This window comes from Eubalaena glacialis, chromosome 5 (genome assembly GCF_028564815.1).
Source record: "Eubalaena glacialis isolate mEubGla1 chromosome 5, mEubGla1.1.hap2.+ XY, whole genome shotgun sequence".
NCBI classification, from domain to species: domain Eukaryota; kingdom Metazoa; phylum Chordata; class Mammalia; order Artiodactyla; family Balaenidae; genus Eubalaena; species Eubalaena glacialis.
Genome location: NC_083720.1, coordinates 36,998,542 through 37,012,032, shown reverse-complemented (window position 1 = coordinate 37,012,032; position 13,491 = coordinate 36,998,542). Strand labels below are relative to the sequence as shown.

The 13,491-nt window shown below is 48.8% G+C and overlaps 1 protein-coding gene and 1 long non-coding RNA gene across 6 annotated transcripts in view; both read left to right on the top strand.

Annotated features, from left to right (window-relative positions):
* The window catches only part of EVC (EvC ciliary complex subunit 1), an 82,005-nt gene that overhangs the window by 4,581 nt on the left and 63,933 nt on the right, over positions 1 to 13,491 (top strand). For all 5 annotated transcript variants that reach the window (XM_061192086.1, XM_061192088.1, XM_061192085.1 and 2 more), the window contains exons 2-5: positions 2,221 to 2,346; positions 8,076 to 8,159; positions 10,246 to 10,478; positions 11,911 to 11,995. In XM_061192086.1, the coding sequence (XP_061048069.1) occupies positions 2,221 to 2,346; positions 8,076 to 8,159; positions 10,246 to 10,478; positions 11,911 to 11,995 (528 nt within the window). The remainder of the gene's footprint in view (positions 1 to 2,220; positions 2,347 to 8,075; positions 8,160 to 10,245; positions 10,479 to 11,910; positions 11,996 to 13,491) is intronic.
* On the top strand, positions 3,629 to 7,554 carry LOC133092611 (uncharacterized). The gene is made up of 3 exons (XR_009701088.1): positions 3,629 to 3,825; positions 4,032 to 4,310; positions 7,401 to 7,554. It is a non-coding gene; the product is annotated as an uncharacterized LOC133092611 (long non-coding RNA).

Here is a 13,491-nt window from a genome sequence, read left to right as displayed (position 1 = left end):
TCTTATCTCTCTGAGGATATTATAATTGTTTGTTTTTAGTTTTCTTTTCCCCATGCAGTGTCTATTTCCTGCCTGCTTTTTCTTTTTGTTTGTTTTGGGGTTTGTTTTTCATATTAGAATCTGGCCTGAAATGGCTGGTGACCCTTGATCTCCTGGCCATTTTTAATTGGGGAGCAAAAAATCAGATACTCCTCCTTGGGTGACTGAGGTTTTTCTCCTGGAGCCTTTACTGTACAGTGATTGGACCAGGTCCTTCCCTGCAGAAGCCTTGTGCTGGTCAGCTATTGCTGCTAAACAAACAACCCCCAAATCTCTGGCTTCATCTAACCTTGCCTACCCCACCCCCAACTGCTCCAGACACATGGGCTTTCCTGGACATGCTGAGCATGCTTGTGCCTCAGGGCCTTTGCACTTGCTGTGCCCTCACCCTGAAATGCTTGTCCCTGTGATATCTGAATGGCTTGCTCTCTCACTTCCATCAAGTTTCTTTTCAAATGCCACCTTGTCCAAGAGGCCTTCCCCTCCCATCACTCTCCATTCCCCCATCCTCCATTGATTTTCCCTATACCACTTACACCTCCGACACACTATATATTTATTTCTTTGTTTGCTTATGTCTCTCTTCTGTCACTAGAATGTAAACTCCATGAAGGCAGCGGCTTTGTTTGTTTTGTTCATTACTCTATTCCCAGTGACTAGATTAAGGCTTGACACTGAGTAGATGCTCTATAATAGTTGGTGACTAACTCAATGACAAACTGGTGATATATCCTCAGTTCAAGATTATATCCGTGAACAGCCAGTGGTCAAAGAGAGGCTTGATAAGTGTCTCTGGCATAATAGGATTTTCAATACAGTAGATAATTATGTTCTATAAAATCAGTGCAAACGCAGGATTAGCAAATACTAAAGCATTGCTCCCAGGGGAGATGCAGGGTTTTGTTTCTACAAGATCCTGGTCACAATATTTTCATTAACCAATCAATACGTGTGTTTATGTGTGTTTCTGTTTAAAGGTGCCTCATTTAATGTGGTTGATTCATTAACCTTGAACTCATAGCCAATAGCACTATAACTCATGCCTGAACAAAGCTTATCTAATACATACATTTTCTCCATAAGGCACATCACAGTCTTCTTGTCCTTAGAAACACTAGACAGCACTTAGGGGTCATTTTCAACAAAATCACCAACAAAAATGCTAAAAAAGAATGGTACTAAATAGAACATGGAAAGGACACTTGTTTGCAGTATGGGCTGAGACAAGAAAATAGAGTGTGGCCTTGTTCAATCTCATTTGGAAACTGCACGTCGGGCAATTCACATTTTTCACATTTCTGCTCGTGTCCAGGAAGGACCGCAAAAGCACCCCAAGTGTCGGTTTGGGGGATTACAAATAAATTTACCAAGTAGGCAAATTTGCAAATACAGAATCTACAAATAATGAGCATCAACTGTAGCTCACAACAGAAACCATTCTATAGTTTAAGGTTACCTAAGATATTTTCTTAAAAATTATCCAATCACAGTATAGGAAGTAACAGGAATTTTAAAATTTATGTGTCATTCTCCATGTTAAGCTGTTACCCCACACCAAGGAGCTCACAGGCTACAGGAGCTGGGGAAGTGGGGACCAACTCAGAAAAACAATGGAATGAGCTTTTTAAAAATTAATTAATTAATTAATTAACTGATTTATTTTTGGCTGCGTTGGGTCTTCGTTGCTGCACGCGGGCTTTCTCTAGTTGCAGCGAGCAGGGACTACTCTTCGTTGCAGTGCACAGGCTTCAGTAGTTGTGGCCCGCGGGCTCTAGAGTGCAGGCTATAGTGGTTGTGGTGCATGGGCTTAGTTGCTCTGCAGCATGTGGGATCTTCCTGGCCCAGGGCTCGAACCCATGTCCCCTGCATTGGCAGGTGGATTCTTAACCACTGCACCACCAAGGAAGCCCTGGAATGAGCTTTGATCCAAGTATTGCCTCCAGGTCCTGAGGACATGCTGAGATGGGGCTTTGGGGGCTTGTCAGGAGGGTGACATCTGGACAGTCTTGAAGGATGTGGACCTGACTCCAGGTGGAGGGAAGCACTGCACACAGAGGGCCAGGCCCGGAGCAGAGATGAGCAGCCGTGACGGCTGGGGGTGGGGAGTTGATGGCTAATGTCACAGGGGCACTAGGCTGACCAATTTCAATGTGTTCCCCCCACCCCACCTTTGGATTTTAGAAAGATGACGCTCAGAGTCTGCTCAAGAATCTGGAGTCTAACGTTCAGACCCCGTCGGAAACCGGCTCCCCATCCAGGAGGAGGAAGAGAGAAGCACCGACTTCAAAGGATGAGGAGGCTCTGAACGTAAGCTGGGTGTTTGGGGTGCGTTGGAAGAGACTCATGCTGGGTGTCCCGTGCCCTACCTGGATTTCATCCAGAGAAGCCCCAACAGATCTCATGTCCCAATAGGCTTCTTTTTGAGGTATAATTTACATAGAAAAAATGCACAGATTTTAAGCTTACAGTTTAATGAGTGACAAGTGTATACACCCCTGTAACCAAGACCCCAATCGGGAACGTTCGTTTACTCCGGAAAGTTCTCTAGTGCCCCTTTCATAGGCAGCTGCTGCTGTGATTTCCATCACCATGATTGGTTTTGCTGTTCTAGAATTTTACATGAATGCAATCACGTGCTTTCCTGTGCCTGTTGATCCAGGTCGTCGTTGCACTTGTCATTTGTCCCTTTTAATTGCTCAGCCCGCTGTGGGGATGTGCCACAGTGGGGGTTGTTTCCAGTGCTTGGCTATTCTGAACAAGGCTTCTGTGAATGTTTGTGTGTAAGTTTGTTTGTTTTCATTTTGTTTTATTTCTTTTAAGTAAATATCTAGGAGTGGGAGTTCTGGGCCTCTGATGGAGATGTTAAAAGATGGATGCTCCCTGTACCTTCCTTGTTGCTCCTCTCCCCACTCCATCCAGCCTGAATCAGCCCATAGGGCATCGCTTCCTGCATAAGCTCCGTGGATGGAGAGGGCGTTTCTTCCAAAGATGTGTTCTTTCTAGTCACTTCCTGGTCCCTAGAAAGGACCAGACTCCAGTCATTTGCCCAATTGACTCCAGCCTCAATTGCCCAAAGGTGAATATAGACATCTAGGTAGGTAGGTAAGTAGGTAGGTAGGTAGGGAGAGAGAGAGAGAGTGAGAGAGAGAGAGAGGTGCTGGGAAAAGGGGAAAGATTGGAACCAAGTTTCTTATTTAGCATCTACTGAATTCCAGGCATTTTCACATGTCATTTTTGAGTGATGTAAACACTCGTGTGAATTCTCTCATGCAATCCTCTCAGCACCCCATGATGTAGACCTTGTTTATTTGCCCATTTTCCAGATGGGGAAACTGAGGCTCGTGGAGCCAGGTCACTGTCCTCAGTCACGTAGCTGAGATTTGGGCCTGGGGGTGTTCAGCTCCTGCCTGGGAGGGCTGCTTCCCCGCAGCCTCTGACACTCAGTCATGTTCTGCAGCTTCTGCTTACCAAGCAAGGAAAGTGCGTTGGGTATTCTAAAACGAATTTCACCAAAAAGTTGGAAATGAATAGGAAAAGCTTCTAGTTAAGCTGAAAATTCAGTGTTCGAGTCACCCCCGTGTCTGTACTTCCCAAGGGTTCTGGAGACAGGGCTTCCCTTCCCCACGCTGGGCCAGACCCCGTGGAGCGATCAGCTGCCCTCCCAGGGCTGAGACATGGGGAGCTGGAGAGGAAGAGAGAGCGCCTGGCTGTTCCCGGAGATGAGTCCACCCTTCCTCGTCTGTGCTGTGTGTCTCGAGCTCACACTCCCAGCCTCTCTGTTTCCAGGTGCTTGTCTTTCCATGTGTGTCTGTCTATGTGTGTATCAGTGCATCTCGCTGCGTGTCCATGTCTGTTTTTGTGTGTCTCTCTCCATGTGCATCTCTGTGGGCCTGTGTGTGAGAGTGTGACAGTGTGGCTTTGTGATGTCTCCCTGTCTTAGTTTCTCTCTCTCCCTCATCTATCTCTATGCCTCTGTTCCTCTCACCCCATAGGATTAAAACCCTGCTCACAGCAATGAAAACATACGTCCATGCAAAAACATGTGCGCAAATGTTCCTGACAGCCCTAATCACAATAGCCAAAACGTGGAAACCCAAATGTCCATCAGCTGACGAATGAATGAACAGAATGTGGTCCTTCCATACAATGGAATACTGTTCAGCCATAAAAACAACATGAGTGAAACTTGAAAATAGTATGCTAACTGAAAGAAGCCAGTCACAAAAGACCACATGTTATAGGATTCCATTCATCTGAAATGTCCAGAACAGGTAAACTTACAGAGACCAAAAGTAGATTGGTGGTCGCTTAGGGTGGGGTGGGGAATGGGAGGGGGAGGGGTAATAGCTAAAGGGTACAGGTTTCCTACTGAGGTGATAAAGATGTTCTAAAACTGATTGTGGTAATGGTTGCACGTATCTGTGAATATACCGAAAAGTATTCAATTTACATGGTTCAGTTGCATGAATTATATCTCAATAAACCTATTTGAAAAAAAAAAACCCTTCTCACACAGAGGGCAGCCTCAGATATGATACAAACAACGTTGGCTTTGGGATCCAGAATCCTGGAACCCAGGCCCAGCTCTGCCACCTGTGTGCTGTGTGATGTTGGGCAAGAGACATAACCTCTCTGAGCCTCAGGGTTCTTAGCTTTGCGTTGACGGTAGTGGTGGCGGCCCCACAGGGTCACCTATGAATCAACTCTGTGAACGCTCCTACCACAGAATGAGTCAATCTTTGCTGGGGAGCCAAGTCTCTCCACCTCCCCAGGAGTCTAACCCATTTCTTCCACCTAGTAATGTTTTACCTGTTAACCATTAGCTGTGCCTCGCCGATGCCCATTATCAAGCTAATAATTGCCAAAAGTTAAGTTAAAGATCTGCCCGTTCCGGTGACCAGCTTGCCAAAATGCCCCTGCCTTCTGCAGGCTGAGCTTGTCAAGGAATGAGGGCAGGGCTGATTTTGACAGGGCAAGTTGAGCTGTAACCCTGACATCCTCCAATGGGCGTGGGGTCCACGCCACTCCTTGCATGAACTCTGTTTTGATAAATAGCTCATGTTAGCCACAAACAAACAAAATTCCAGAAGGCTCTGAGGCATGCTACTCCCCAGCCTCCTGTCCTTTGGCTTTGGTGGAGGGAGGGTGCATACCTCCCCTCTGGAGGTATTTGTGCATTTGCCAAAAAGAGCACCTTTTCTCAGAGAGTGAAATGGATTTTCTTTTCCTACAATTATGTTTTAGCTAATTTTCTGAATAATCGCACTGCTTCAGCTGAAGAAGTTTTACATTGTAAATTTGCACTACAGCCAATTTTCTGAATAATTGTGTTGCTATGGTTGGGGAGATGATCAGACTTTGGAGGACTTAACTTAATAAGAGCTTAATAAGAAGAGCTGTGAAAAACTAAAAACAGCCCAGGCTCCCGGTTCCCAGGTTCTGCTTCTGTCCATCTCAGGTGGACCCCTGCGTCTATATTCTTTGCTTCCTATATTATGTTTTTCCCCTGAAGTGCAATGTTTGTTTGGTGTCTCCTCTTTAGAAGATGCACTCCTGGAAGGCAGAGACCAAGCCTTCCTCTCATTTTCTACCCCTTTCATTCCGTCCTTTCTTTTCACCTCTGTTTGGAAGAAGTTTAAAAATGCACAGTGCTCTTTCTGCTTTTGCATCGTTCCTTGAAAAAGTGTGTTTCCACTGGACCATCAGCTGGGGCCGGCTCCATAGGTGGACATGCCCTATGGTCACACAGACCCCATGCCCAGTCACCACGCCCCCTTCTCCCCCCGCCCCCCGCCAGTTTCTGGACTCTGCTGTCTTGAAATTCTTAATCGTTTTGAGTAAGACCCACCTGCCCCGCTGCTGTTTTCATTTTGCACGGGGCCCCACAGATTATGTCACCCGTTCTGAAGTCAGCCTTTTTAGTCTTACGGCCACGCTTTGCTGTTGTACCAGTACCCCAGCTAAGAGAGTGGGACTGGCTGCTGGGAGCTGGGGACAGGCCTTGCTCTGCTCCCTCGGATCCAAGGAAAGCCAGGAAGGGTTTTAAGCCAGGAAATGATGGGAATTGTATGGTTTTTGATGGCCACGGGGGGAGAATGGATTGGAAAGTGTCCACCTCTGAGCCTTCCTTTGCCTTTCCATAAAATGGGCCTGATCATGATAGCACCAACCTCCCCAAGCTGACTGTTGTGTGACAAGGAAATGAGCAAACACGCATCAAGTGCCAGCACATAGTAGGCCCTCAATACATGGATGGGGAGCCAGGTAAGAGGCTATTGCTGCCCCTTGGGGTAAATATAATGGTGGCTTGGGCCAGGGCTGTGGATTTGAGAGATGTTTAGGAGGTTAAGTTGGTGGGGTTTGTGGTCGTTTGGATGTGGCAGATATGGGAGCGACAAGTATCTCAGGATCCAACTTGTGTCCCTGGGGCGTGGCGAAGCATGGCTCTTCCTCTTGTTCTCATTTGTGTCATGTCGAAGGAGATGGATGGTGTCAGCCGAAGAGGAGGGACTCTGGAGCCAGGGAATCTGATTCAAATCCGGATTCTGACATTTAATAGCTGTGTCACCTTGGGCGCAGAGCTCAACCTCTCTGTGTCATCTTCCCCATCTGGGAAATGACAGGGTCCTTGGAAGTTTAAGGATGGATAGATGGACATATGAATGGTCCTTAAGTTTAAGGACCACATGTTGGTGGTCTTTCCTCATTCTTGTCATCTAAGTCTGTTTTTGCGAGTCTGAAGAGAGAGATAGACATGACAAGAACTGGGGCCCTTGCCCCAGAGCTTCTCCCCTGCCCTGCTCAGAAGGGCACACGGCGACACCCTCTCTGGAGATGTATACAGGCCACGTCACGGGCTCTGTCAGGTGCTGTTTCAAAGTCACACAACGCGAGGAAGCGATAAATATTTCTGCTTTCATCGTGATAGGATATGTAATTCCAAGGAGAACTCAGCAATCAGAAATCAGTCATTTGTTATGGAGTTCTTTTTTTTAAGATTTAGTTGCAAAGCATTGGAATCGATGTGGATGCAGTTTTCACCTGCCAGCCAGGTCAGAATTGCTGAGTAGAGATTCCTCCCGGCCTGGAGTGCCGGGCTCCTGAACTGCTGCCCGCTCAACTTCATTCACCCGCTGGTTGTGGCCAAGCATTTATTCAGCACCGACCGTGCAAAGTGCAGGGGCGACCCTGACAGGAGAGCGATATGGAAAGGATGTGGGGCCTTTCTATATCGTGTGGAACAGGCACGAATCAGTCCATCGAGCTGTGGTTGGGGTGATGGTTCCTGAGCAGTGTTTGATGGTGGCTCTTTACTACCGTGACTTATAGCTGTCCATCGCCTCACTTCTGCTCTGTTCCAGCAGCTCTGCTGGGAGCTTTATCCGCACCGTCCTTGGGGGCAGATGCGCTACCTGCTTACTGTCTGGGAAGACTGAGGCTCAGAAAAGTGAAAAGACCTGTCCAACCACTACTTTTCATTTAAGGTTCTAATCAAAAGCCTTGCATGAATATTGCCACACGTAAGTGCTTATATACCTGGCAGTGCTAAAAATATTTGGTTTCTTATTCCACCAAAAAGTGGTTCACAATTTTTAGGAAAAGTTTTGGTGTTTTCAAGTTATTTAAATCCTTACTTCTTCCAGGGCTGAAGGCTTGGAATTAAATGAAGAATGTGCTATTTAACATCGGTCCGTTCGCCCACCCACCCATCTGTACATCTATCCCTCCCACACCCATCCCTACACACATCTATCCATCCATCCACCTGCCCATCCACCTGCCCATTCATCTGTCCATCTGTCCATCCATTCATATGTCCATCTATCCATGCATTCATCCATCCATCCATCCATCCTTCCATCCATCCATCCATCCTTCTAGCAAGTGAGCACTACTCGGGTCTAAATGTGCTTATTATGGTCCCTTCCCGAGGCCACTGTTACAAGTGGGATGTGGCATTTTGGAAACTCTTGGTGGTTTGTCCTTCATTTTACCGAAAGCCCCCATGCCATTTGTTTTTTTTTTTCCCTTCCCAGGAATGTGAGCCATCTTTCAATAGCAATATCACAGCGTTTGCACTGAAGGCAAAAGTCGTCTATCCGATCAATCAGAAGTTCCGGGTGAGAGTCCTGAGCTCCGTCTTAGAAATGCAATTAACCAGTAATGTGCTAGAGATTGGGGTAGGAGAAGGGGGATTAAATGTGCAATTTGGGGTCCTATTTGAGGATTTTATGGCAAGTCATTTTAATAGAGATAATTTTGTGGCTTTGTAATGGAGCATGACTTTAGGGTTAATCCATTTTATGACAGTGTTGGCAGGGACAGGGTATGCCCATGGTATATACAGCAAGGTATCCACAGGGACACCAGGTGACAGCACAGTAGGGCAGCATCTGCCCTGACCTTTTAACACTAGTACAAATACTAACAAGTTACTAACATTAATCCTTACAGACCCTGGGACTAATGCCAGCAGCTGACGCTGAACATTTACTGTGGGGCTGGCACAGTGCTAAGCATTTGTCATACATTATGCATTTCAGTATTCCTTGCAACATTCCTATAAGGTAAATAATATTGTTCTCTCCACTTTATGCATAAGGAAACTGAGGCCAGGAGAGGTTAATGATCTGCTCAAGGTCATGCTGCAGGAAGTGGCAGGGCAAGAGTCGTACCCTCAGGTCTTACACCTGGAGCCAGGAGTTCACACCTGTGGCTGGGAGTTTTGCAGAGAGCAGCATATTCTTTGATGTTTCAAGGAGCCCTCGGCCTATGTGATGCTCCACGAAAAAAATAGTTCCCTGGTCAAGTAAGTTGAGGAAAGTGCTGCCTGCTCTCCTGGAGATAAAGAGGACAGACTCAAACCCAGCTCCTATCTCAGCTGTTTACTCTTGGCCATTTCCTGACTTCTCAGGACCTCAGTTTCTTCATCAATAAAATGGGGGTAAAGGGCCCTCCTGCCTCACCCAGTTGTCTTGAGGGTGAGATAGGGAATTAGGCATAGGGCTTAGAACAGTGTGTGATGTCTGCACACTCAGCACATGTTCAGTTTTTTAAATTATTATCTGCTTTTGAGGACAGCCAGAGCCTATCGAAGGCTCTGAGAATTCCTGTACCAAAGAAATGATTCTACCTTGTTCACACAGACTTTCCCAAACTAATTTTTCTGTGGAACCCTCACAGTGAGCAGTAACTGGTTATAGTTCATGGGACTGCTCCCCGGAACACACATTGGGAACCACTTCCTTCACTATCTGGTGGGTGCGTGAAGGTGTAAAACCCCCAGACCTGGGGCGTTCATTCGTCATCAGCACCCGTGCTAGGCAGGCTCTGTGGTGGGCCCTGGTGATTATCCAGTGGTCAGGAGGGCACTGTCCTCACCCTGGAGGCCCTCCCAGCCTGGCGGGCATTGCAGGGTGGCGTGTGAGAGCAGGCAGGACAGAAATGACCAGGGTCCTGTGGAACCCGGTGTGGGCTAGGCCCGGGGATCAGGGTAGGAAGATTCAGGGGTCTGTGTCTGGAGGGAGGGATGCTTCAGCCCAGCAGACAATGAGTTAGGGGTGTTTCAGGCAGGGGGACAAGGGTCTGGAAAGGCTCAGAAGCATGAAATGATAGTGAGGGTTTGGAGCTGGCCACCAGCTCAGTGCTACCTGGGCATGCACCTCTGGGAGCGGCAGGAGACGAAGCTGGACATAGGGATGGCTGGCATTTGCTGAGCTCTCTGGCTGTGCCAGGCACTAGGCTATGACCTCATGTGGTCATGGCAGTGCAAGGGGCTTGAGTTCCTTGTTAAGGGGCTTTGAGTCTATCCGAGGGCAGGTCAGTGGACAGAGCGGGCCTGGGGTCTGGGACAGCAGCCAGAGAGGTGGGGCAGGGCAGGCGGGCTGCTGGGGAGGTCAGAGCCGGCAGCCGAGGGTGGGTACAGGTGGGCCATCGGGGAACAGACCCAGGCTAATAGCTGGAGGGGAGGAGCCTGGTGCAGAGGGGCTGGCCTTTGGGGACAAGTGATGTGACAAGAGCTGTGACGAAGGCCCCTAGGGCCGTGGCCGTGCCCCTGGGGCAGAAGCTCCACGGTATCCACTCATACCCTCCCTGCCTGCCCCAGCTTGGCCTTTCTGGGAGCCACCGCGTGTCACTGGCGGAATTACGGAAACACTCACGATGGGTCATGTGGACTGAGAGTACACTCTCTCTCCTGCCCCACAGCCTCTGGCCGACGGTTCCTCCAACCCATCTCTGCACGAAACCTTAAAGCAAGCAGTCTTGCCAAACCAGCCCGTGGAGGCATCCCCTTCCAGCAGCCTGGGGAGCCTGAGCCAGGCTGAGAAGGACGACTGCAGCTCCTCGTCCAGCGTCCACTCGGCCACCAGCGACGACAGGTTCCTCGGCCGCACCTTCCTGGGGGCGAGCAGCTTCCCCGAGGCACTGACCTGCGAGAGGTGAGGAGGGGGTGGGATGGAGGATGCAGACTGATAGGCTGTATCATGCTCAGTGGAGGAAATGGAGGCCCAGAGAGGTTAAGGACTCAGCCATGGACACACAGCGACCCAGTGTCAGAGCTGGAGCTGAATGTGTGGTGTTGACCAGCATGGGGGTCAGGGAGCCAGGCCTGAGCCCTGGGGAGAGACAGAGGGGACCTCCTTTAATCACTGACCTGCCCCGTGCACTGCATAGCAGCAGCTAGCACTGGTTAAGTGTCTTCTGTGTACAAAATACTAAGCACTTTGCAGGGATTAATTATCTCTTGAGCATGAGGACCAGGTCTGTCTTATTCACAGCTGTGCACTACCACCCACTGGGAGCCTGGGACAGGCAAGTGATGAACAAGTATTAATCAGTCAATGAATTAATTCCTCTTAACAGCCCAACGTTGTTAAGGTTGTGTAGTAGATGCTAATATTGCCCTCATTTTCAAAGAATAAAATGAGACACAGAGAGGCAGAGTGACTTGCCCAAGGTCACGCAGCAGGTGAGTGTTGGAGCCTGGTGTGACCCCACCACCTTATCTTGTAGCCCATGCTCTAAATCGCCAAACTGTCCAGCCCAGAGTAAGGCTCAGCACCCAGTAGGTGCTCAAAAAACTAGTCAGCAGGTTTGCACCTCAGTCCTCAGGCCTCTCTCAGATCTGAATTTCCGTGAGTCCAAGGAGCCCTGGGTGATTTGAACCAGGCGTGGCCTGGCTCAGGGCTGTGGCAAGAGTGGGCTCAGAACCCTGAACTTGGTGTTGACCCTGAAGGTGGCCCCAGGAAGGAGGGACTTCACTGAATTGGAGCTTTCTTGGCTCCCCTGCCTCGCTGGGAAGGGGTGTTTCTTCCCATTCGGACGAAGAGGACTTGAACAGTTCAGGTGGGAGTGTAGTCATTTAAAATGCATTTGCCTATGTTGGAGAAAAGGTCAAAGGCCTTTATCTTCACACTGTCAGTTATCTGCCCCTGTGACCATGTGACCACTACTTGATTTCTCTGACCCTTGATTTCCTGAGTCAGTTTCCTCATCTGTAAATGGCTGTGAGAAAGTGTACGTGATGGCAGAAAGGAAGGATGACACATGGCACTAGACATGAAAATGCCAGGGGGGCCTGGGGGGGAGTGCTCTTTTTCATTTCTCTCACCTTCCATCTCTTCCTGTGTTCTGTCTTTGATGTCTCGGGCAGCTGCTTCCTTCTGGTCACAAGTGGGTTTCAGATGGCCTCTTCGATTGCTCTTATGCACCTGGGGTGGCTGTGAGCAATCTCTGCATGCCGCAGAATTTAAAATCTGGAGTCAGGATGCACCATGGCTTATCCTGCAGGGATGTACTGATAACTCGGTAACCTTACTCCCCACTTCAAATACTCTGAAAGTCTCTTCTGTTTCTCTTTGGACTTTTCAGCGTGGACCTTGACTTGTGTATCTACAACCTTCACTTAAAAGACCTGCTGCATCTGGACACGGCGCTGAGGCAGGAGAAGCACATGGTAGGTGGAGCACACAGGACCCGGGAGACAGGCTCTCCGTGTGCATGGAGTCCCGGAGACCCTTGGGAAACAAGTGTCGGTGACAGCGGAGCCGCCACAAGGGGAAGGCAGAGCAGGGTTAGGCGTCCGACCACAAAATGGAAAAGCAATTCGTGCCTGCAGATGGGGAGCAGGATTTACTTTACCCATTGCCATTGGGGTTAAAAGCAGAAAGCTGGTACCTACTCTCTGTGCACACCTCCTGATGGAGACCAAAGAGAACAGGATTCTTAGAGGAATGATAATAGTGATCATAAGATTTATGAGTGCTTAACTATGTACTAGGTGCTGGGGGTGTTACACAGGTAGTTATTTTAAAGCTCACACAACCCGGCGAGGTGGGTGCCATCATTATGTCCACTTTATAGATGGGGAAACTGAGGCACAGAGTGGAGACTGGCCCTAAGTCCTAAAGTTCTAAGTTGGGGCTGAGATGGGAAGTTGAGTACCTTCTTATGGGTGTGCATTCTCTGAGTGAAGGAAGGAGAAATCAGAGCCATGGACATGAGGAAACAAGATTGGTCTCTGCCAGATGCACATGGATCCATACTGGATCCAGGTTACAAAAAATCAGAAGGATGAGTCCCACTGTAGCTACAGAACCTCCATGGGTTAGCCAGGCAGCAAGGCCACTGGGGTTAAAAAAAAAAAAAGAATTATTTTGGGCTTCCCTGGTGGCGCAGTGGTTAAGAATCCGCCTGCCAATGCAGGAGACACGGGTTCGAGCCCTGGTCCAGGAAGATCCCACATGCCGTGGAGCAACTAAGCCTGTGCACCACAACTACTGAGCCTGCACTCTAGAGCCCGTGAGCCACAACTACTGAGCCCGCACGCCACAACTACTGAAGCCCGTGCACCTAGAGCCCGTGCTCTGCAACAAGAGACGCCACCGCAATGAGAAGCCCGCGCACTGCAAGGAAGAGTAGCCCCCGCTCGCCGCAACTAGAGAAAGCCCGCGTACAGCAACGAAGAGCCAAACGCAGCCAAATATAAATAATTAAAATAAAATAATAATAATAAAAAAAAGAATTATTTCTCCATGAGACACATCCTCTGAATTACTGAATGAGGGAGGAGACCTACAGAGAGAAGGGAGGAGAGAGAAGGCCTGTTGGGAAGAGAAAGGGAGGGGTAGATGGAGAGAGTGACAGAGAGACAGACAAAGACAGATATGCCCACAGGTGCTTCATTGTAAACCGGAGAAATAAAAGAATATTAAGTTGAGGATGCAACAGAAAGATATTTTGCTCTGTGTGAGCAGAACGGGCCTCGTAAACAGGTGCCAGTATTTGAAACCGTAAATCTTCCTAGGATTCCAGAAATTGAGCCTGTTCCTACAGCCCCACAGACCCCCGTGCAGAGGCTCATGGACATGAGGCACGAGCCCACCTGCAGCTGCAGCCTGCTTTCACTTAGCCACACCTGGTCCTGCTTGGGGGCAGGTGGCCCTGGCGATT